The sequence below is a fragment of the Vigna umbellata genome, chromosome 2 (assembly GCF_029865625.1).
Source record: "Vigna umbellata cultivar VRB3 chromosome 2, Vumbellata_1.0, whole genome shotgun sequence".
Taxonomy (NCBI): Eukaryota; Viridiplantae; Streptophyta; class Magnoliopsida; order Fabales; family Fabaceae; genus Vigna; species Vigna umbellata.
In genome coordinates, this window is record NC_142166.1 from 51,477,955 (window position 1) to 51,501,838 (window position 23,884).

A 23,884-nucleotide genomic window follows, 5' to 3' on the forward strand; every position below is an offset into this window, starting at 1 on the left:
GAAGATTCAATTTGGTTGTTGACTCTCAACATAACATGAGGGTCAATTACAAGAGACAAAAGTTCCCATAGTGGGTAAGGTGTGACCAATAAAGAAGGAAATTGGGAGAAAAAATAGATTGGTGTGGGAAAGAAAAGAAATATATAGGATTAAAGAGAGGTAGTTTGTTTGAAGAAAATAGGAAAATTTGAAAAATTCGAGATTAATTAATATAAATAAATTATTATTATTATTTGTTTCTATTGATAATGTTTATATTAAACAATAAACATTTTTGTTTTTCCTTTACTTTTTTTTTTCTTTATCAATGAAATATGGTTAGCTTCGAACACTTTTCATTTACTCAGAGGTGTTCATATCAGTGGCGTGTTAAAAACAGATGTGAGTACTGGTTAAGGTAGCCATATGAAGCAAAATAAAGAGTACAGAGAGAGTTTGAAGAAGGAAGTACATAGCTCTACTTAGAGTAAGAGTTACCGGTTCCGTACTGAAGTTGAAACAAGTTGATAGAGGGTTGGGACCCAAGAAAAACTCAGCAGCCGCAGAAACAGGACGACAAATAAAACTGGCCATCGTTCACGTTCCGGAAAAAACAAAACCACCAAAGCGACGACTCGATCAGGCACTGGAACAAACAAAGGAACGGTTTCCAAGAGTTTAAAGTTTCAACACTCTCACAACGTAATTTAGATCCTAAAGTTTCAACAAAGGAACACTTTCTAAATTTTCTCTGCATAGTGCTAACTAAGAAAATTGATATTTTGACAACATAGTTTTTACACCTATCTTTCATTATTCTTCACTCTTTTTTTATATAAATATAGGAATTGACCTTTTTTTCATGATCATTTTACCTCTAGATTAGATTATCAAATGGTTGTTTTGGTATGAAAGCAATCTTTTTTCCAGTGCTAAATTCATTCTAGAAACTAAATTACATACCCCTAGTTACATCTAAAAGTGATGAATAATTTCTGCGAAAAATATAAAGGTTCTGTCTCAGAAGCACGGAGACCGAAAATTAGAAGAGACCCTGAACTAGAGCAATTCAGGTTTTTAACTTCTAAAACTGGTTTTGCCATAGGAATTTCATTATTAAAAATTAACAGATCAAGTAAACAAATGTTTTCCTCCAACAAAATTTGAGATACTGTGTACAAAAAGACTAGGTTCGAAAATTGAGATCACATCATCAATCCTACAAAATCCATCGAATCAAAAAAGTCTGAAGCTAGTTATTTTTGTTGGATTCTTCCAAAACATTGTCCTCTTGCTTAATTTGTTGGCAAAGTTCTTCATACAAGCGAGCAGTGGTGTCAGTGAACCTCTCCATGGCACCAAAGATCTGCTTCAAACCTGATTGTAGGTTAGTGGTATCAACAATATCAGCATGATGCACAGCATCCCCTCGTAACAGTGCTTCAAAATCTTCTCTATCAACCGGAACCATTTGTTTCTCTCTAGCACGCACCACTTTGTGCATCTTTTGCTCCTCCCTGTCCAACATTTTCACTTTTTTCTCTAATTCTTTGTCCAGTGTTAGTTTTTGTTGGAGCTCCAAAATATGCTTTTCCAAGAGCTCATTCAATCTGAGCATAAACCCATTTACGGCTTCAATCACATTCTTCTCTGAGAGATTATCTACTGCCCTCGACCATTTGTTGCAGATGACAAACACAGGCGGTGCCCCAATCTTACTGGGTGAAAAGGGAGTTGAGTCATCGGGTACTTCTTCAGGTTCATATAATAGACATCTTACGAGCCAACCATTCAACGCTTTCACATGAGACTTCTGTGCTTGAATCCAATCTAAGAAGCTCAAGTTCCATTTCTGTATCTCAGATTTGAGCTTCATTGTTGCATCAATATGATCACTGCCATGCTTTCTGCTTAAAGAAGAGGCATCTAAAGTTTTGGCTTCAACAATTTGTTGATATTGACACTTGTAACATTCTTGCATGTCTCTCCACATTCCTAGAAACCTTTTCCATACATGAACAGTCATTAGCAAGGGAGAAGAAAGAAAAGGAATATCAGTCTTTTAGATGACTACAAGGACTACAATATAGACGCGTTAATGTCCAATACAGCTTTCAAAACACATTATATAGATAAATAAACTTAAAAACAAAGATGTCACTCAAGAGGTTCCCCTGAATTAATTTGCCAGAAAAGTACATGCCCAGATACGCTTACGTTTTCTTAATTTATTTATTATCTAAAATATCTCGTAGTCTCAGTTTGATACAGAACAAGGTGTGTCATTGTTTCCTAATGCAACGTTACTAGGATGTCATTGTTTTCTCGCTCGTGCTAATCATGCCTGTGATGGTTGTTGGCATAGTATAAGATTATAAAAAACTGTTACCTACAGGCTAAAAAACAACATAACGGCCATCAAGAGTGAAAAATACTAATTCTTAGCTATTAACTTCTCAAAAACTGAGTTATAAAAAAGCAAATATTATTGCTTTAGATCATGATGGCTATATGACGCATCTGCCAAGTGCCAAATAAAGAGTTTAAAACAATTCAGCACAGATTTAGCTACAAGAAACTTCTGTTACGACTTACGTGAGAATAAATCCATTGATCTGCGGCCACAACTTCTCGTCCCTCAACTTACTAATTGTAATTGATATCTTGTCAACTACTTGGATAGAAATTTTCATTTTTGTAGCTAAAATCCCAATGAAAGTTTGAACAGAATCAATTTTCTGTGCATCGGCATCCTTTTGTTTCATTCGTCTCAACTGCTTACACTTCTTCTGATGAAGCATGCGCAATTTCTCCTCGGCCTGAGAAATTAAACACAATGATTATTGGATTAGAAAATAAATTAATTGAACTCTTTTGAGAAACTTATCACCATTTTTACAACTAAGCAAAGTGAAAAGAAAAAATAAAAAAAGAGTTTATACCTTGACTTCATGATACAGCTTCCTCTCCCACATACATAGTTTCTTCAGAGTAGAAGAGAGATTTCCGTAACTACAAACTTCTTCACTCTCAGATCCCATTCTCCGTACAAGCAATGGAGATTCCATGCATTTAGCTCCAAGAGGACTTGAAGGAGTAAACACATGCATCATCTTGCATGAAACTGATCCCAAAAACCTCTCACTTGTTCGTTAGTTTAAGTTAAATCAACAACAGATACAACAAAATTAAAAAAAACAACAAACGTGGAAAAAAAAACAAAAACGCATGCACCATCATGCTTACCCGGATTGAGGTCAAATTTTCGATGATAACGAAGTTTCCCAACGTCCAACAATTCCAAAATCGGGTTCCCTGACTCCGACGCTCTCTCAAACAGAATCTGAATCTCTTTCACCGCCTCGGAAAAACCTTTCCCTGATTTCACTTTCACAGAGTCACTACACTGCTCTGAAACTAAAACCACTTCCTCTTTCTCCAAAACCACCTTCTTTTCCTTCAAATCACCATTCTTCTTATTCTTCCTCGCTTCTCCATTTTCTGCCTTCAATTTATTCACGTCACGTTTCACAACCTTCCCTTTTTCCTTCTCAGCGGCGTCATCGTCACCGCCGCTGGGAATGTACGGTACGTGGTACTTCTCGTACGGCTCAAAGAAGTTAAGGAAGTCCCATGCCGAGCCGCTGGGCGGCGGCGGAGACGGCGGCTTCGAGCCGAAGTATCCGCCGGAACGAGGAGGAGAAAATGGAGAGTAATCATAACGAGCGTGCGTGAACGATTGGAACTCTTCTTTCTCAGCTTCTTCGGTTTCCGATTCAGAATGCAAAAGGACGTGAACATGCGTATCATCTGAGTCTGAACTAAGGGAAGAAGGGGAACGAGGCGGCGGTTCAGATTTCGCGACAGAAGCCTTTGTTTCCTTATTTGGGACATTCGTTTCGTCGGAATCGTCGAAACCGTCGAAGAAACAGAGGAGAGCGGGTCCAAGTGTTCTGAGTGCCTCCATGTGCGCCACGTGAGCATCGGCGAGTGCGTAGCTTTGGCGGAGCGCTTCGTCCAAGAACTTGTAACGGTCACGGCACAGCGCCACTGCCGGTAGCCGGTCAAGCCTCGAGGTGTTGCAGCCCATTGCTCCGAGCAGTCACCGGCGGCGAAGCCTCTTAAGGCGAGAAAAAATTCAGTAAAATTATTTAATCTTTTGGAAAGAGTGGTGTTGTTGGAAAAGAAAGTGATATTTTGCAGTTCTTAATTTCTGTGACGCTTGGAACTGTGAAACGATTTGGTTATAGTGATTGGAAAAAGATTGGTACACGTTTTGTGCTAATTGGTGAATTTGATTATTGTGTTATGCAATTGGGTTTATTATGGTAAGACTGGACCGCTTAGTGCAACTGTTATAATAAAGTGGCGGGTAGCGCATGTAACGTCTCTTTGTTCTCATTTTTTGAGTTTTTTTTTCACTCTTTCATTACCAACAACATCGTAATTTTGTCCTAAAACTAAATAAATAAACAATAAATTTGCTGTTAAAATTGGTAAAATGTTTGGAAAGGACATTAATAATTTATTACTACTAATATTATAACTTAATGTTAAAATAATTCGCTGTTTAATGTCACATTAATATTTAAAGTTATGTTTTAATGATCATAATTTTATAAAACTCGAAAATCATATATTTTTGTTTTTAATTTAATGATAAAATAATCTATGATTTATTGTAATTAATCTTTAAAATTTTATTTCTTAAAAATTAATAGTAAAACGTAATTCTACAATTTGTTTTATTTTTTCCATGAATACATTAACAACTTTTCATATATTTAAATATTAAATTACTCCATTAAAAAAAAAACAAGGTGACGCGAACTACAGTCATCGCCGTTAGATGTATTCAAATTTTGTGGAATATTTGCTAGAAAAAGGAAAAAAGTCTTTTTAAGTAAAACACAGTAAGGTGAAACTTGTCGTACATGTTGTTTTTCTTCTTTTTCTTTTATTCTTTTTCACGACTCATCTTCGTGTCTTTTGTTAATCAAATTCAAACAAATTATATAAAAAATAAAATTACCATGTTGGTGAAAAGTACGAATTGTTAAATAATTTTAATTACTAGTACTTTTCTTGGACCAGATATTCCAAAAAAATATTACTGTAATGGTAAGAAGATGGATGTCTGAATAGGAATATTTTTTTACAGCCATCGTACTTTTAAAAAGTTAGCACTGCAGCCTTTTCCTTTTAAGAGTTTAATTGGAATGCATTCATAGTATAGAGTTTTTACGGTAATAAATTTTAATTGGAATGCATTTCTAGAATTCAGTTTTTATGTTAAGAACTTATTATAAATTAAAGGAGGCTTGATTGATTCGGATTAAGATTTCATATTAGATAAATTCATCAAATTTGATAATGTTTGATTTTATTATACATTAATTTAGATTTTTCCCTTATAAGATTTCATCTTAATTAAATTCAGAAAATTTGATAATCTTTGATTTGAGTATATTCACTTAGAATCGAACTAAATTAATTCTTTATTGTCAATATTTTATTATTTTTACCATTTTATTGGATGCTTTTTAATAGTTATTACTATTTTCTTTATTTTTTTTTAGTCAACGAAGATTAATTTCTAAAGAATACGTTGTTAATACTTTCTAAAATATTCGTTTGTACTGAACAACAAAGATTAGTATACGTTAAAATGTGATTTTTTTTTTAACGATTTGTATACGTTAAATAGGAATCCAATTGATTCCAACTGAACAACAACATGCTATTTTATATATCGTTTGTACTGATACTGAAAAAATTATCAATAAATAAAAACTAATAGAGATACCGATTTAGATTTTATTTATTTTTTAAATACGATACAAACTTCTCCAAAACAAACCTCTAAATTCAAGGGGACCAAAATAAATTCTTTGCTTAGTTTTCTTATTTTCAATGTATTGTAATGTATGTACCTTTATATATACAATCTTAAAGAATATATAAATTTTGAGAATGACAATTACGAATATAATTAATCCTTATGTTTATTGAAAATTTAAGTGTGAATTTATATTTTATGTTCGGAATAAAAAAAGTAGAGTATTTTATAAAGAATAAAACTTATAAATTTATTGTTACTTTAATATTTTAAGATAAAAGTATAATTAAATTTTTTATGTAGATCTTACTTATGTTTTATTATCGTCGAATATCTCCTTTAAAGAGTGTAGTAAAGTCATTTTTTATCTAACCAATTTAAACAATTAAAATATGAATGAAGAATTCCAAATGTAAGGAATTATTATATTGAAAGTCTTTCGATAGAGATTTTAAACAAAAGTATTCCCTTGTGATAGAACAATAGTAAAAGAATATTATGTATGGTTAAGGTATTGGTGAATTGAGAAGGAGTGCACTACCCATTAAAAAACACGATTGAAAATTAAATCGAAAAAAGATGAAAAGAATTGAGTAATAATAAAAATATTCATAAATCACTTTCTTAATATTTTAAGTCAGTATTAGACGGACAATTAATATTTTTAGAAAAACATTTGAAAAAGGTTGTTCTCAGTGCAAATTGGACAAATTTTCAATAAGTTACGTGGATGTTACAAATTTAACATATTAAAAGGTAAAACACATTTATCGATTTTTGGGTTTGATTGGATCGTTATTAGGTCAATCCTAATTAAAATTTCATTTTGAAACTTATAAATAGGTAAAGAAGATAAATAATTAAATTTTTTGTGAATTTAAAACTTGTTATTATAATTGATCGGAACGTATAACTGACTTGATTGTTGGATGGAGTGTGTTTAATATGTATTCATCCGTTCTCGATTTGAAGTTAAGTATGGAAGATAACTTTGTAACCGAAACCTAAAATGACATTAAAATATTGAAAAAAAATCGTGAAGAAGTATTATTTATGATTCTCAACCTCACGACCAAAACTATTCATAAATCATTTTCTCAAGATTGAGTTAGAATGTTTATATAAATTAAACTCAGGTGACATATATTATATATCCTTAATATAAATTCTTTCTAGAAAAATCCATCGTAACCAATAGAAGTTAGTTTTATCTAAGTGAAAGTTAAGATTCCAATAGAAAATTTTCCATATTTGACAAGAAACACAACATTGGTGGCGTGGAGGAAAAGAAAAGCATTGAAGTAGTATGACTTAGAGAAGGTAACTTTTTAAGTTTCCTTCGTGATTAATGAATAAAAGGTGTAAAATATAAGTGTGTTGTGATTATAAAATTACAATGGCATCTGATGTGGAATGATGGACAGTAGGAAACCGTGGTAGTAGCATAGCACTCCGTTAATTTTCACCAATTTTCAACTTCGCCATCAATACCAATCATTGCTAGCTTTTTTTATCGATCATAAGGAGGATGGATGAAAGAATCAAAACGATATGATTTGAGTTCATTAAGTTGAAAGGGAAGTCGAAGGGTTGGTATAGAGGCAAAATGATTAAGGAGAGGAGATAATGGAAATGGAAAGAAAAGTATTATAGTTAGAGAAAATTTTGCAATGCACGCCTTTGGCATTGATGGGAAATTAAATTTGTCTTTACACGAAAAGGAAGTGTTGGGTGGAATTCCAACTCGCCTTTCAGTGTGGTAGCCATGTGTCTTTGCTTTTTAAATCATCTTTTCTTACACTGCCTTTCTTCTTTTATTCCGCGCTCTTATCCTATTTCTACGTACAGTGCTACTAGCCATTATAATAAATAAATAAATTAAATATGATTTTAAGTGTATGTCTAAAATTTTGATATATCTTAATCTTCAAATTTTATTTTAAAAATAGATGAATATAATTATTTTAATCTAATTACGTTAAATTTTTTAATTTATCAAATATAGTTTATGTTAGTATTTAAATTATTTGTACTGTTTCACATATTAATTAAAAACCGTGTTTGAAATATTAAAAAATATTAATTTAAATGAGTTAAAAAATTCGTATTTATTAACTTTTAAAATTTTAAAATTAAATTATATCAACTTTTTTATAGAAACAAATTCTAATATTATTCAAATTTTAAATTCTAAAAACATGTTTAACCTAATAAATAAACAACAAATAAACACGAACACCCATTATGACAAGTCAAATAATAGATTAAAAATAAATCAATCCGAATTTATTCTTTTTTAATGAGTTAAAGATATCGTAATCTAATTCATGGATTAATAAGTTAACTTATTTAGTAATAATTTATTTTTTGATTTATTTCATATATTTATTTCATAAACTTAGAGTTTATTCACTATATTTATTTAGTTATAATAATAAAATAAAAAATGTTCATCTATTTCTTTCAATACTATCATATAAATATTAAATCTCAACTCGAAAAAAAAACATTAATAATATTCAAATATTATTAAATAATATTTTAATATTTAAAAGTATCTAATTGTTAACTAATATAATTAAAAATATTAAATAATTATAATACAAAATAAGTAAGAAATCATTATCTATAAAATTAGATATTAATTTATTTTTAATTCACATTAATATTAAAATATTATTAAATAATGTTTTAATATTTAAGAGTATCTAACTATTAACTGATATAATTAAAAATAGTAAATAATTATAATATAAAATAAATAAAAATTATTATCTATAAATTATATATTAATGTATTTTTAATTCACATTAATTTATTTTCAATTCATTCGAATATGTTTAATTATGAAATAAATGAATTGAGTTTAAGTGAACTTATATTTTTAAAAAAAATCAACCCAATTTCGTAATAAACTAAGTTAGGTCATAGATTAAAATATAGTTTGACATGTTGAGAAAAGGTCCAATACCAATCACAGACACCAAGTCCGACAGAAACATAGGAAAAGTCTGCTACTAAATACGTAACATATGTATGATAATTGGGAAATAGTAATTAGAGGGACATGTTGCTTTTTTGGTGGGTCGTTGTCAGTAGATAAAGTCGTTGGAGATTTATCTTTTCATCTGCTATGGTCCTGCTGGGGATGAATAGATTTTACAGACAACCATAACTTTAGGCCATGTTGTCGTAATCATGGTTTACTTTCAAATAAAATCTACTTCTCAATCTCTTCATACTTTTCTTTAGTAAAACAATTCTGTTCCTTCCTGCTTAGGGGAGACTATTATGTTGAAGGATCCCACATATATTCCTTTTGTTATATTTAACGGTTTTTTCTTTCTCTTTTAGGCTTTGTTGTTTCACAGGAATATAGAGAAGATGATTTAAATTGATTTGAATGGATTTAAAGGTAATTCTATTGTTGTTGTTTTAATGGATTTGTAGATAATGAGAATGGATTTGAAAGTAAAGTTTGTGAGAATTAGTGTAGGATTTGATTGATGTGACAGATTTAAAAAATTAGTGTAATTGATAAAAAGTAAAGATTACCAAAATGCCCCTAGTTATTAAAGTAATATAAAATGTTATTTATTAATGTTATATTTAATTGTAAAAATGTCTATCATAAATAATTTTTAAAATTAATTTTTAAAATCTAAAAAATATAAATTAGTAAAATGAAGTTTAGTATATATTTTACTAATATTATAAATTAGTAAAATTATACATCTTCTTCTCTCCCAACCCCTATTCTAATATTATCAACAATACGTACTTATCACCACTCTCTTTCTCTTTTCTCTCACATACAAACATTTTCACTTCTGCATTTTCATGATACTTTTTTTATTTCTCTCTGGTGCATATTTACGTAAATATTATGTTATATACATGTTTTTTTTTTCTTTTTCATTTTTTACATTATCAAAGGTAAAGATAACGTGAAACAAAAACAAACTTGATTTTCGGATGTGAATAGATTCATTATTTTTAAAGATTTATTTGCTATGTCTAAAGTAAATCTTTCAATATATATAACAAAAAATTTAATTAAATTAATAGTGATCGACCAATAAACATGAGTAAATGAGATATTTTACTAAACACTTCATTAGAAAAATTAACAAAGTCAACGCTATTGACAAGAATCTATAGGAAAAGTGTCAAGATAGTTCTTTGATAAATTTTACAACTTCTAATTTAGTCAGTGTCGTTGTCCCCTTATGTTACGACGTTATTTTTCTGAGACTCTTGATCTAGGACAATGATTGGTCTCATCAATACTTTTAGACCGGACGGCATCATTTACTCTAGCGTTAAAGTATTTGTTCTTAAATCATTTAAAAGAAGCGGTATATAAAATATACAACCACTTTTCCTTTCTAGAGACGTAGGAAACTCACTCCCTCTGAGTTTGGACGAGTGTTAAAAAAGAAGTAATGGCACCATTACACACTTTTACATTCATTTGACACAGAGTACAAGGGTAAAATAGTCATAAAAATGTAAACTTTTGTATTTTTGTAAGAAAGAAGAGAGTAAAAAGTAAGAACGGATAGTATCAAATGAATGTAAAAAATCTAGGTGCGTTAAAGAATCATTTTTTCTTAAAAAAAAATGACAAAAATGGAAGTACAATATATAATTAAAATAAAATTATCATGAATAGAATATTGTATAATTTTTATAGTAGTTAGAAACTAAAACTATAAGTACACCAAAAAAAAAATTTGCAAACAAATTTAAAGTAAAAAAATGTATAATATCGTTTTAGCACCTTGTTTGTGTCAATTTATGTTATATTACTTATTTCAACATATAATAATCGAATACGTAGCAATCAAGTTAACTTTCAACGTCTAAATTGTTTTTTAACTTCTGGTTTATTGTGTTAAATATAACGTTGTTAGTTTTGTTTTTGTAAATACGTTTTATTTCGTATTTACTGATTCTCAGACACTAATTTTTTAAGATTTTAGTTTGTTACTCTTGTATTTGTTTATTTTTATCCTTAAATTATTTATTAAGCTTTTCTTTTAATACATTTTAAAAATAATTTCAGATTTAATTATATATTTTTTGTTTGTTTTCTTTCTACCCACAAGGTGGATTATTAATTTTAATGGTTATAATATTTACTATATTTATTGTATTTTGGTATTAAGCTTCAAATTATTTATAAATGGTACTATGTTATGTTATATTATATTTTTATCCTTTAACTTATTAACATAATAAAAAGACGGTGTTTACTTAAAATTGGAATAATTTTACACTATTCTAAATGTTATGAAAAATATTTTAAGGTAGAATCTAAATGAGTAATATATCACATGGTATACAAAAAATACAACAATTAATGTTGAAAAAGATATAATTCAAATGGTTGATTTGTAAAAATATAATTAAAAATAAATACTATAAACATACCTCATAATAAAAATAAAATCATTATATTTGTAAATTATTTTTGTACTATTTACATTTGTAAATTGTTTCAACAAATAATTTTATCAAACAATTATAGTTAATAAGTTAACTCAACAATTTTCTACTTTTCAATTTTTGACTTTCAACTACCCATTAATTCCTAAGTTTTAACTAACTTTTCCGCTTTGACCTAATGCAATATATTTCCAGCCAAATACATTATTAATCGCAGGAAAAGTTTCAATTCAAAAGCCATCCACCATATCATCTTTATTCCTATAATTATTCATAAATGTCCAGAATTATTTTGAATAGTGTCCTACTACCACTGTCAATAATCATCAAAACCTATAAATGCATTTATTATATATTATTGAATCATTAATAAATTTGGATTCTCTACCGGATTTATATGCATTGTTTTTCTACTATATTTTCAAATACACCAACAATCATTGATGTTTTAAATATATTAAAAATATTTAAAAGTATTAATATCGGTATATTTTTAATGTTAAGTATATGTTCAACGAAGAATTTGAACAATATTTTTATCTTCGAAACATCTTTAAAAGAAAAAATTATAATAAAATTTTATGCTTCAAAAAATGGACAATAAACATGTAGTGATTGGTTCTACTTGAGATTGAATCATATAGTATTAGTATTATTAGGATAAATAAAAATATTGTTTTTAAAATTTAACAAATTTAATCACCTAATTATAAAAGAATAAGGATTTAATTAAAAAATATATTATAGAGGCCCACTTCAAACTTTCATTAAAACGTGGGGATCAGTTACTAATTTAACCATTAAAATACGATTAAAATAATCATAATTGACTTTTGACCATTCCTCTTGAAAGCAAAATATAATTGACATAGAGATATTTAAATTCTAACACTGCACAGTTGGAACTAACTAACACAATAAGATTAAGAGGGACCACACTGGGTTTAGATTAGATAATTGGGCCTGCTATAGGAAGGCCCATTCCACACTGTCGTGAGAGAAAATGGGCTGTCTCTGCCGGTGGACCACGAGGAAGCACCACCAATGATTGCAAACAAACCTTCGTTTTCTTCAGCAACACTGCCAATAATTAAGGAATGATTGAAACTATAAAAGAAATAATAATGACGATGATTAAGAAGAAGAAGGAGCCACTGGCTGCATGAGTTCAGTTTTGCATAGCAAATCATGTGGTCCAATTAATTTTCAAACGCTGCTAGTAGCCTCAACGTGCTACCTTTTTATCATCTCTATTATTATTTCTTTAACATCTATCAAGTTTTTACACACTTTACATTTAGTATTTATTTTTTTAATTTGTTTTATAAATATAAAAATTAACTTTTCTTAACTATCAAAACACATCTAAAAAGTGGAAGTGGTGTAAAGAAATATTTTCCTTTATTATTTATAGATAAAAAATATTATTTGACACACTTAAATTTTTTATATTAATTTAACACAGTCTTTTTTTTATTTTTTATTTTTTTTATTTCTTAAAAAAATATAAAAGTTTATATTTTTATGATATTTTATCTTTGTATTCTATTTCAAATAAATATAAAAGTATGTATAGTTACTCTATAAATTTAAGCAATTAATTGGCGTTGTCATCATTTTCTATGTCCTTTTCCAATCAAGAACCATCAACATCCCATGTGCATAACTAATGCCTCATCACTCATCACCCATCTCCCATCTCCTCTTTTATTTTCTTATGTTATTAAAAAGGAATCTTATTCCTATATTCCTTTCCTAAATAATGTACATGCAAAGTTCAAAAATATAATTTAACTTGTATTATTTTTAAACGTGAAGAAGGTATCACGTAGGGATTGGTGGCCAGGGTGTTAAACATGTGACTAATTACTTTTAGTAGAGAAATGCTACAAATATTCTATTATCAAAACAAAAATAATTGCCTATTTTGTTTAATTAAAGTATGCGCTCCTCCAATACCTTTTTGACAATATTTATTCCATAAACAAACTTTCCAATTTTTGTAAACATTATGGTATAAACCACAATATCAATCACATTAAACTTCTAATTACGTCTTCAAAAGTTCATTGTTGCATAAAATGTAGATTCACCTTACTTCCCTCGCAAATTTTGAAGAAAAAATGGCTTATTTTTTTTAGATAAAATTGAGATAGCTCAGAAAACTAACTTACACACTACACAATCGTGACGAACGTAACCAAGGTTATCGAAGGAGACAGCCTAGGATACAACAAAAATTAATCTGTTTGGATTAAATCCAATATGTTCCAATCATACACGTGTGTTTACAAAGAATAAGAGCGTGAAAATTTTCTAATTTCGTAAGGAACAACATTAAAAAGAATGAAGTTTGTTATATCTTGTTCAAAAATTAAAAAGAAAAAGAAAAAGTGGGATCTACTGTGTAAGAGTAAGAAGGTTGAGCAGAGCGACACGAGAGTTTATCAAAGCTCTCAACACTTTCTCGGTATCGTTTTCAATGGCGGAAATACATTCATCCAAATCACGCATTTTCTTCAAAACCAATCTCACTTCTTCATCGCCTTTCTTCTTCAGATTCCGAAGACTTTCCATTTCCACCACATCCCGTTCTCGAAGCTCTTCACGATCTTTCTTCACCCTCCCACCCTTTCTCGACAGCTTCACCATTTGCGCCCACGACAACCTTCGAGGCGCGAACGACGCTGCCATCCCGTTGAACAGCGCAACGGAAACGGACACCGTCACGGACATAACGTCCGCGATGACGTGTCTCAGCTCGGCGTCCACGAGGGACGTTGGAGCCTGCTGCGTGCAATGTTGTTGGTGTTGGGCAAGACTGACACGTCGGAGAACAGACACGATCTTTTCAATTTCTCTGGAGATTTTATTCTTGGCTTTTACGTAGGCGACCACCTTGGAGTCGTCGCGTTTTCTTATGGCCATCTGGGCGGAGGAGTGCTCTTCCTTGAGAGTCATGACGGATGTTTGGAAGATTCCGAAGGCGTCGACGAAGCGGAGGAAATCTTCTAGAAGGTTGTGGAGCCAGATAGGATGGTTTCGGAGGGATTCTAGAGTCTGGGGGAGGTTGAGTATGTGTTGAAGGGTCTCGTGGGTGTCCTTGAGAAGGGTCAAGCCCCGAGAAAGGGTCGTGCAACTTTGTTGTTGGGCTTTGGAAGTGGAGGCCCACGATCTGAGGCCGTTGATCTCGTCCCTGATCTCGGAGATCAGAGGGTGGGATCTGCAGGGAAGACTGATGGACCTGATGTGGTGGGATATGTGGGGTTTTTGTGATGGACGGTTCGGATTTTTGTTTGGGAAGGAGAGGGAGCGCCGGAAAACGCCTACCATTTTTATTTCTATTTCAATCTTATTCTCAGCGAATAGAGAGAAGCTTCGTGTATTTTGGGGTGCTTCGTGTGATTTCGTTTGAGTATTTATATAACGATGTATAATAATAGTTTATTCTGTTAATTTTTTATTCTTTCTCAAAGTTGCTTTTTTATATTCTTCGTCTCTGTAAATACACGTGCACGTCTCCAAATAAATATTTTAGCTTTTTTGTTCTTCAATTTCTTCTTTGGTGTAGAAGATAGTAAGGGAAATCAATCTCAAAAGAAAGAAAAAGCAAAATTACTGTGTTGAAGTTGAAGATGTTATGTTATTGTTTTGGAAGAAAGAAATGTTTGTAAGTAGCTGTCAGTGATACAAGTTGGAGCTGGATCACGAAAAGAAGCGCGTGCGTCGGCGTGGTTTCTTCTGTAATGTCTGATACATGGATGAAATGGAATCTTTAATGATTCTCTAATTTTTGCATTAATTGAAAGCGTGTTTGTTGTAATTACGCACATCTTCTCGTCTTCCAACTCCAACCCTAGAAGATTATGCACGCCTTGCTTAATTATACGCGCCGTTTATCATTTCTAAGAAGATAATGTGGAAACCAAGAATCCTCCAAAAATATCGCTCAAATCTTTTCTAAAGTCAAACGGCTATACCCAGCTTTTTTTTGCACATGAAAATAATCCCTCCTTTTTTTTAGAAAATAAAATGGTTTTCAGATCAAAATAAATGTGAAGACATTAAATTTTAACAAATGGGAAGAAACTATTTACATAATTTTATTTTGAATTTTCTCTCGTATATTTTCTTTTCAGAAAATAAAATAAAAGGTTATTTTAATTTATTATATATAGAAAACAACTACTATATAACAATGGTATTTTGTACTTGATAGTTAAAACATAAGGTTGAATCATTTCTCCATTTTAACTATTTTTTTAATATAAATAATAAACGATGTTGAAGAAAGTAGTTAAAGTGGAGAGATTTGAGTGCAATAAGGTGTAGAAGGAAGATGGAGAGGATTTCGGTGCAGCCAGGCGTAGAACGAAGAAGAAGGTCAACTGATTGATTCTTTTTTTTTTCAATATAAATTCATAAGAGTAAGGGGACTTTAAAATTTATTGGGGTGCAGGAAGAAAGTGAACAGATGCACGACATCAAAGCCCAAAAAAAAAGAAATTATGGGCCTGGGAAATAAAAAGAAGAATAAAAGATATGACCCAAAAAAATCTGTAAAAGAAAACAAGATAAGAACAACACCTTTATAAAATGTTGAAAAACAGCGTTCTTTAGAGGGGTGAAAGAAGGAAATTTTTAGTATCTCTTATAATTTTAATAGACAGAAATAACTTTTTATTAAATTAATAAATAACAAATAACTTTACGATTTTAACTGTCTACATTTTATTATCTGAATTTGTTAAATAATTTCCAAGACTTTTGTTGCGTCTATTGTTTTTATATTTCCATGTTTAACATTCAAAAACAAAAAATAAACTTCATTCAAATTTTCTGCAATTATAAAATATTGTTACAATTAAATTTTAACTTATTATACAAAAAACTATATTTTAAAATAATCGAGAACAGAGATAACAATAGTGGAAGAATGGATATGGATGGGCTGAAGGTATTGAAAGAGAAGATGGGATACGTGGCATGGACAGGTGCTGCCACGTAGATATAATAAAAAGACACTTGTCAAACACAGAAGGCGAAATGAAGATCTAAAAATCTGTGATTCTAAATATAAAGAGAAGAGATGAAGAGAAGACTCAGTGAAAGCGTGGTCAATGGAGAGAGAGAAGGAAGAGAAAAAATTGGGGGAGGGACCCCAAATCTCAAAAATGGATCCTGTGACGCACGGTGCCTATGGTGGCGGAATGTACGGTACCGAGAAAGGCCAACCGGAGAAACCTACAAAGCCACCGGCTAGTGACAGTCAGAGTGCTGATGGCCCCGTTGATAAGGACGCTATCAAGCCCAATCTCAATCCTCCCCCTTCATCTGGGGACAGAGATTTAGATATCACCGGCCAATCTTATATCCAGTAACCATATATATATATATATATATATATATATATATATATATATATATATATATATGTGTGTGTGTGTGTGTGTGTGTGTGTGTGTAAATATGTAATAATAAGGGTGTTGGTTCATTAAATCTCTTATAATGTTTATTTTCGTCTGTAAAATATGTAGATTTTAAAGGTATGTCGACAGTATTGTCGAGTAATTAAATTTAGAGTTAATCTTGAGCTATTTTTAAAAAAAATATAATTTTAGTTTAGACCATAATTCAAAATGAATAAGTATTTCTTTCCACTAACAAAATATACCATTAATTTTAGTTTAGATATTAGTCGTTTAATTGATTTGTTCCTATAGCTGTAACTTAAAAAAAAACAACTTGAATTAAATTATTTTTAATTAATTCAGTTCTTAAATTTATCTTTCTTAAAACCCAGATCAAATAATATATTGTTTCAAAAGTTGTATGATTATAAAGTTAAATTAATGCAAACCAACAGAGTAAAAGTAATAAAATCAGATTTGATTTAACTCTAATTTATCACTATCTATTCCTAAATAAGAAATAACAAAAAATGGAAGAGAGTCAGTACTTACTACCTTGTTTTAAACTTAAAGATGGCAGAGTGGTAATTTGCAAAGTGAGGATGTGAAATGAATGAAGGTAAAGGTGGTTAGAGAAAGAGAGGGAGATGGGAACGATGGGCCAAAAGGAAGAAAAGGCAAAGCCACCTTCGTTTCATTGTTTAAAAAGCAAACGAATGGCCCCATCGTTTTGTGCCAAACTTTCCAAAGTGCCAAAGTGAAGTGAAGAAAGAAAAGAGATGACGAGAAAGTCTGAAAGCGATATAGTTTGCAAATGGACATGAATAGAAGCGGCAAGAACAAAAAGATGAATTTAATATATTATATTAGTTACACGATGTCTTTCACTTTTTCATTACATTGTTAACACTTCACTTTCTATGCTTTTTTGGTTCGTATTATTTATAAAATTCTCACTGCATCATCTTTTATATTTGTTACATTTGTTACTTTAAAACCGATATAATATGTAACTGTAAAAAATATTTTATGTACCGGTGTTCGACAAAGAAAAAACTATTGAAAGGTGGTGGAATAGAGGGTGACAAAGCACAACTGCTTTTAGTTGCACTGTGTACGTGCATGACACAAAGCTAATTCAAACGGGTCATGATTTTGATGCTAACAAACGTTCACTGTTTTGTCTTTTATGTTCTTTTGATCATTCTTTAATTATTGAATTTTATTTTTCTAATGACATTTTATTTTTCATTTCAAACTGACCTTGGCTTATATCAACTAACCTGTTTTTCACATCCGCTCGTGAACTTTTAAATTGATTTTTAGCTTAAAGAAGCTAGAATTCCAGGAAAGCTAACCCGGCACGAAAAATAGTTGTATGGAGTGAATAATCAATATTTTGGGTCATAAACGGGAAAAATAAGCTTAAGTTTATCTAAGGTAAGCTTGATTCCACACCCTTCACGCATTTGAATGACGAAGACTTCACCCATTTGAATGACGAAGACTTCACGCATTTGAATGACGAAGAGTTTCCGACAAAAGATCTTTCATTTTTTTGTTATCTCTTATTTAGGACTACATGATCGATGAGTTAGGATTAAATCAAATCTAGTTTTGTTACATGTACTGTGCTGGTTTCCATTAATTTAACTTCTTTTTTTTATAATTGTACAACTTTTGAAACAATTTGATCTGGGTTTTAAGAAAGATAAATTTAAGAACTGAATTAGTTAAAAGTAATTCAATTCATTTTTTTTAATTACAGCTGTATGAACAAATCAATTAAACGACTGATATCTAAACTAAAATTGTTAAAATTGTTAGTATCATTTGTTAGTGGAAATAAATTCTGATTAATTCTTGTATATATCTAAGCCGAATTGTTAGTATCTAAGACCGATCTGTAGCAGCAGTTAGCTCGTCAATAAAGTTAAACGTGAACAGCGTTTGCTAACATTTAAGTTATTGAGTTAATAATTCAGAGATAAAATAATCAAAGATCACGCTTTATAAAGATCCAAATACTCAATAGTGATAATAATTTATTAAATATTCAATTGTGAGCAAAAGCTCATCAAACCAATTCAATAGTAATAACAATTTACTAAATATTTAAGCGTCATAAATGTTTAGTGTTTCGGTCCTACAAAAGATCTACCAAAACAATTCTTAATTATGATCTAAACTAAGATCATATTTTTAAATATATAACTCAAGATTAACAGTTTAATTACTAGACAATAGTTTCGAAATACATTTGTAATCTACATATTTTAGAGGCAAACGTAAACCATATAAGAGATTTAATGAATATGGATCTTAGTAATAAATTTTTTACACTTAAGCAATAAAAAAATACTTTTAATATAAATTTTAAAATAATGATTAAAAATTAAAAAGTTATTACAAAATATCAATTATATTATAGACACGTTATTATTTTTATCCATAATAAAAGATATTTGTAATAGTTATTTACAATTAATTTATAAATGCGCTATATTTATTTTATTTTAAATATTAAAAATGCTGTATTTTTATCTCATGGGATTTTCTAATATTGTTTTGATGATGGAGAAGAACTCAGAAATTTTAGAAAACTGATTTATAAACATAAAACAATTTTTTTATATGTCCTGTATTTTCAATTTAAGATATTTTTCCTATTTCTACCCTGGGACAAAGAAAAGGGTGAAAAGTTCAGTGTGGAGTCAAACCGAATGTACAAATCTCATCCTCCGGAGGCGCACTCCAATGCGTACTGCGTTTTCTCAGCTTCTGAAAATCCTCAACGCATTCTCCCATTTTCATAAACTGGATTCCCTTCCTAATACGCGCAAGTTTCTTCCCGGCGACCCCATCGAAAATCTTCTCCCAACCACTTTCCCATCCTTCGCGAGCGTCGCATAGCTCAAGCACGCCGTTCTCCCACTCCGTCCAACTCCACCCCTTCTCCACCCACTCCATCACGGTCTCCACGCACAGACCCTGGCACACCGCCGTGCACGGCCTGCACTTTGCGCCGCTGAGCGGCCCGGGGCTCGACAGCGTCGCCACCGGCACGCCGAACTGTCCCGGGGGGAAATCGTAGCGGCGGTCAGAAACGACGCAGAAGGGGAGTCGTTTGGCCACGTGGGTCACATTCTGCGTGGTGAGTTGGGCCTTGAAGGCTGCCTCCGAGTTGAGGTTGTTGAAGCCCGCGGAATCGAGTTGCGGAATTAACGAGAGACGCGACAGTGCGACCGTGGAGGTAGTGAGGTCGCCGATTCCTAAACGGTCGTTAAGTCCGCCGTACGAGGAGCCCGGTGGGACCAGGTACTTCCCGGGAACAAAGTTTTGTGGGCCCAACGGTGCGTTCCAGTACCCGTCTACACGTGTTCGAACTACCCAGTCGTACGTGAAGTTGTTCTTCTGTTGGTGTGATCTTATCATTGTTAAGCAGCCCTCCACGAGGTTAAAGTACTGAAGAAGCCCCTGCAAAACGTATACTAATTAAATTCACTCATAATTAGCGTTTGGTTTCTACGTTAGCGTCACGCTTCAACTCTAAGCAACTTTGGTTGGTTTAGCTTTTCTAAAAGTTCATGGATCATTTAGACGTGTAGGGCCAGAGAGGAACTTCCCCTCTCATTACCCTTTTCATCAAAACTGAAAAATACTTCCCACCAACTCTCCAAAGTTTCCACCTTTTCATCCAAATCCCAAGTAAGTAATTCAATATTAATGTCAACAAATTTTAATCTACAACATACTTAGCAAAAATTAAACAATTTAGGAATTAATTTAGGTATAAACAAAGATGGTTGGTCGCGAGCAAGAATTGCAGCCAAGTAGAAAGTGGTTGACTGGTAGCTAGTGCATAAAAAGGGAAGGCTGAGGCTTTCTTTATTTGATTCTATTTCTATTTCAGAATGAATATTGCATGTGACATAAGGAACATTTTTTTTAATCTTTTTTGTGTATACTTATCTTAAGAAATTTAGAAATTTAAATGCTCTTGTTTTATCGTCCTAGTTTTGTGTTATAGAACATTTTCCAAAAGAAAAACCTTCCTATGAAACTGAGCTGGATGCTATTCTAAATGTTATCTATTAACTTAATCTAATAATAAGTAAATATAACTTGATATACATATAATTATTTAACATTTAGAATGGACACATTTTATATGACTAATAACAATACAATTATAATATACTATGATAGTGTGCATATGAAAAAACTTAAAACTAAGAACACCTAAAATTAACATTTTGACACAAATATAAAAATATATAACAAAAATATCGTAACAACCCTTTTTAAGTATACATAAATCCACAAACCTAACGTGATTACGTGCCTGCAATAATAACCTACCCATACTAAAAACGGTTAAAATATTGTGCCCCACCCATAAATGACAGTTTTTCCATTCACCAAACTTCATCTGGATTTCATGGAATTGTTTTGGAAGATGAAATGTAAAAGTCAAGATTTTATATGAATTTTACTTTTCTTTTCTTTTACGATAGCATCCAAAATGGTACTGGGTAGGAGGAGGAGAAAAGGAAAAGAATTCGATACTGATATGACAACGTCTGCAAAGGTGCAACAAGGGTGACCGAGCAACTCGCTCAAATTCTTCCACCAAACAATATTCGTAAAATCCTCAGTTTTAAAAAATAGGTGATAAAATTAATTTACTGTAAATATTTCTTTTATTAATTTCTGATAACTGTTCTTAAGACTATCCATCCATATTTTGATTATTTGTTATTTCAAAAGAAAACTAAAAACTGAAACAAGCAAAATATATGGAATATATCTTTAACAATTGATTCGAAGTGGTATTTTCAGGAATCCAGAAAAAAGGAAAAAAGATGCAATAAAGCAAGAAAGAAAAAACAGACGCGAAAATTACCTGGATGCCGTTGGGTGAGTTGTGCGCGGTGAGGACTCGAACATAAGACTCGTTCTCCGGCAACGGCTGAGGGTGGAAGATTCGAACGGCGGCAACATTTGGCGCAGACTTCAACAGCGAGAACTTGAACGTGTCCGAATCCAACGGACTGTGAAGAAAAAGATCCGAATTGGGATACTCTTTGAGGATATTTTCAATTATGGATGGTCCCGTGAGTTCGAACCTCCTAGCGCCACCAACCAAACACACGGCAATTTTCGACCGCAACAACTCCTCCTTATCCAAAACATGGTCGCTCTCGCCGGAACAAGGGAGCCGGAGAAAAAACTCAACGGGATAGAAAGCGTTAAAACCGTTTGAAGTGGAGGAATAATGGAGAGAGAAGAAGATAATGAATAAAACGAAAGGAATGATCAACCCGGTTAAACGCCAATTAATCTCACAGACCCATTTAGTAACGGGAGCAACAAACTTTTTGGGGCTCTTTAACATCTCTTTTTCGTCTCTCGAATTCTCTGCTTTTTGTTCTTCTGATGCCTCCGTTTTCAGCAGCTTCACCGTCTCAGAAGAGGGTGGTTGATCACGCGACGTACAACGCAACAAACGCAGAGAGCAATAGGATTCATATGAAGCGATGCGTGATGAAATGGAAGGAGCATGGTTTGGTGAGAAATGGTGTTGGGTTGCATAAGAAGGTGGCGGGTTTTGGTATGACTAGAAAGAAGTGTTGAATTAGCATGAAGAATGAGAATTTTGAAAATTGCACACACAAATTTTCCATTAACACACTACACCTAATTGTAACGCCGTGTTTGAATCAAAATAATGAATTCGATTATTCTTCCATTTCCTTAATTAACTAACATTTTCTTTCTTTTGTATATTTTTTAAAGAAAGATGGTTGAGTCGGGTCAAATGGTGAAATTGTAGATGTAAATCAGGTAAGATTTTGGAAGATATTATGTGGTTGCCAAACACAACTATATCATATCCCTATCTTCCTAATAAGGTTTCATTGTTTGTAGAAATCTATAGACCCCTTAAAACTTGGATACGGACGGTTAAATTTGTCAACTTAATATCCAATAAAATAATTAATTATGCATTTTATCTTTTAAGTATCATTATTTTACTTTTTTACTTAGTTTTCATTGTAAAATAGCCATTAAGGGAGAATTAATTAATTAAATGTGAAGAGCAGAGAACATAATTTAATATTGGTTAATAATATTTATTTGTTCTTGCTGATATATAGTGCACCCAGATGTTGATCTGGATATGCGAGTCTTGTTTATGACTAATTATTATTTTATTGGATTTTTTATTGATTATTATTTTAATTTAATGATTTTATTTTTCTTTATTGCTTGAATTATGATTTAATATATCACCTTTCCGAATTCTTTTCAGATTATGTATTTATTTGAATTTAATTGTAATAAAAGTTTTCTATGTACATACAAGATAAATATATTTTAAATCATTCGTTGAGGTTTGTATTTTATTTGTTATTTCAAATGTCTTCAATTTTATTTGGTAATATTTACATCTCATCCTTCTCAATTAACATCGAACCACAAGACTTAAGACTTGTTAAAGGTAAATTAAACTCTTATTTTTTTTACTACATACTTTTTTATATACTCTTAAGACTTTTTTATAATTAATTTACCTCATATATTCGATTTCTACCTATTATTAAAATAATTAAATTCATTCATTTTCTTTTCAAATTGATGCGAGGAAAATATTAGATTAGGAGGATATATACAATTGTGTTTGATGTTTTAAACCGTTACAATATCAGGAATTGTGGAGACTGCGTTTGATTAAAAATCCATATTTACTTTATATATAAATTTTAAATCTAAATCTCTACCGTTCATTTGGATAGATTTCGATTGTCCTGGGTGGGTATCTATGTATATTTTCTTACCACTGGATTTATAACGTTAATTTTAAATTCTTTCAATAGTCAACTGTTTTATAAGTTTTTTTCTTTTAATCACATTAAATATTTATCTTTTTCTTATACTGAATACTACACCAAGTATTTTCTATTTATAAAATGCTATTTTTACTTTAATTTTTTATACAATATAAGGTGAGTAAGTTTGGATATGTGATTCGAAAAATAATCTTTTATACTCACTTGATATCTATTTTTAATGATAAAATATTATATTAAAGTAATAATAAATATAAATAAAATGTTACAATAAAATAATAATTTATATAATTAGTACTTAATTAAATATCGTAAACTTGTCTATTTAACTTTGTTGAATTAGGAGTTGA

The 23,884-nt window shown here is 31.0% G+C and overlaps 4 protein-coding genes across 4 annotated transcripts; 1 reads left to right on the forward strand and 3 right to left on the reverse strand.

Annotated features, from left to right (window-relative positions):
- Positions 1-1,062: 1,062 nt before the first annotated feature.
- Positions 1,063-4,298, reverse strand: LOC124821604 (girdin (DUF630 and DUF632)). The gene is made up of 4 exons (XM_047293517.2): positions 3,226-4,298; positions 2,922-3,103; positions 2,575-2,798; positions 1,063-1,982 (listed from the first exon to the last, which is right to left on the reverse strand). The coding sequence occupies exons 1-4, from the start codon at positions 4,067-4,069 to the stop codon at positions 1,232-1,234; spliced, it is 2,001 nt and encodes a 666-aa protein (XP_047149473.1). The 5' UTR covers positions 4,070-4,298; the 3' UTR covers positions 1,063-1,231.
- Positions 4,299-13,498: 9,200 nt separating this feature from the next.
- LOC124821598 (DUF241 domain protein (DUF241)) lies at positions 13,499-15,086 on the reverse strand. Its single transcript, XM_047293506.2, has one exon. The coding sequence runs from the start codon at positions 14,600-14,602 to the stop codon at positions 13,670-13,672; it is 933 nt and encodes a 310-aa protein (XP_047149462.1). The 5' UTR covers positions 14,603-15,086; the 3' UTR covers positions 13,499-13,669.
- Positions 15,087-16,389: 1,303 nt separating this feature from the next.
- LOC148204277 (transcription activator-like protein) lies at positions 16,390-16,650 on the forward strand. Its single transcript, XM_088107869.1, has one exon. It carries the CDS (start codon positions 16,390-16,392, stop codon positions 16,648-16,650), a length of 261 nt encoding a protein of 86 aa, XP_087963995.1.
- Positions 16,651-19,363: 2,713 nt separating this feature from the next.
- Positions 19,364-22,489, reverse strand: LOC124821596 (uncharacterized). The gene is made up of 2 exons (XM_047293504.2): positions 21,587-22,489; positions 19,364-20,157 (listed from the first exon to the last, which is right to left on the reverse strand). Exons 1-2 carry the CDS (start codon positions 22,076-22,078, stop codon positions 19,384-19,386), a joined length of 1,266 nt encoding a protein of 421 aa, XP_047149460.1. The 5' UTR covers positions 22,079-22,489; the 3' UTR covers positions 19,364-19,383.
- Positions 22,490-23,884: the final 1,395 nt, after the last annotated feature.

Excerpts from the sequence above, each read along its gene's own strand:
- LOC124821604 (XM_047293517.2), bottom strand. The coding sequence starts at position 4,069 with ATGGGCTGCAACACCTCGAGGCTTGACCGGCTACCGGCAGTGGCGCTG. Across the intron at positions 2,799-2,921 it reads AGCTGTATCATGAAGTCAAG|GCCGAGGAGAAATTGCGCAT; the intron begins GTATAAACTCTT and ends TTAATTTCTCAG. Across the intron at positions 1,983-2,574 it reads ATCAATGGATTTATTCTCAC|GTTTCTAGGAATGTGGAGAG; the intron begins GTAAGTCGTAAC and ends TGTATGGAAAAG.
- LOC124821598 (XM_047293506.2), bottom strand. The coding sequence starts at position 14,602 with ATGGTAGGCGTTTTCCGGCGCTCCCTCTCCTTCCCAAACAAAAATCCG.
- LOC148204277 (XM_088107869.1), top strand. The coding sequence starts at position 16,390 with ATGGAGAGAGAGAAGGAAGAGAAAAAATTGGGGGAGGGACCCCAAATC.
- LOC124821596 (XM_047293504.2), bottom strand. The coding sequence starts at position 22,078 with ATGTTAAAGAGCCCCAAAAAGTTTGTTGCTCCCGTTACTAAATGGGTC. Across the intron at positions 20,158-21,586 it reads ACTCACCCAACGGCATCCAG|GGGCTTCTTCAGTACTTTAA; the intron begins GTAATTTTCGCG and ends TACGTTTTGCAG.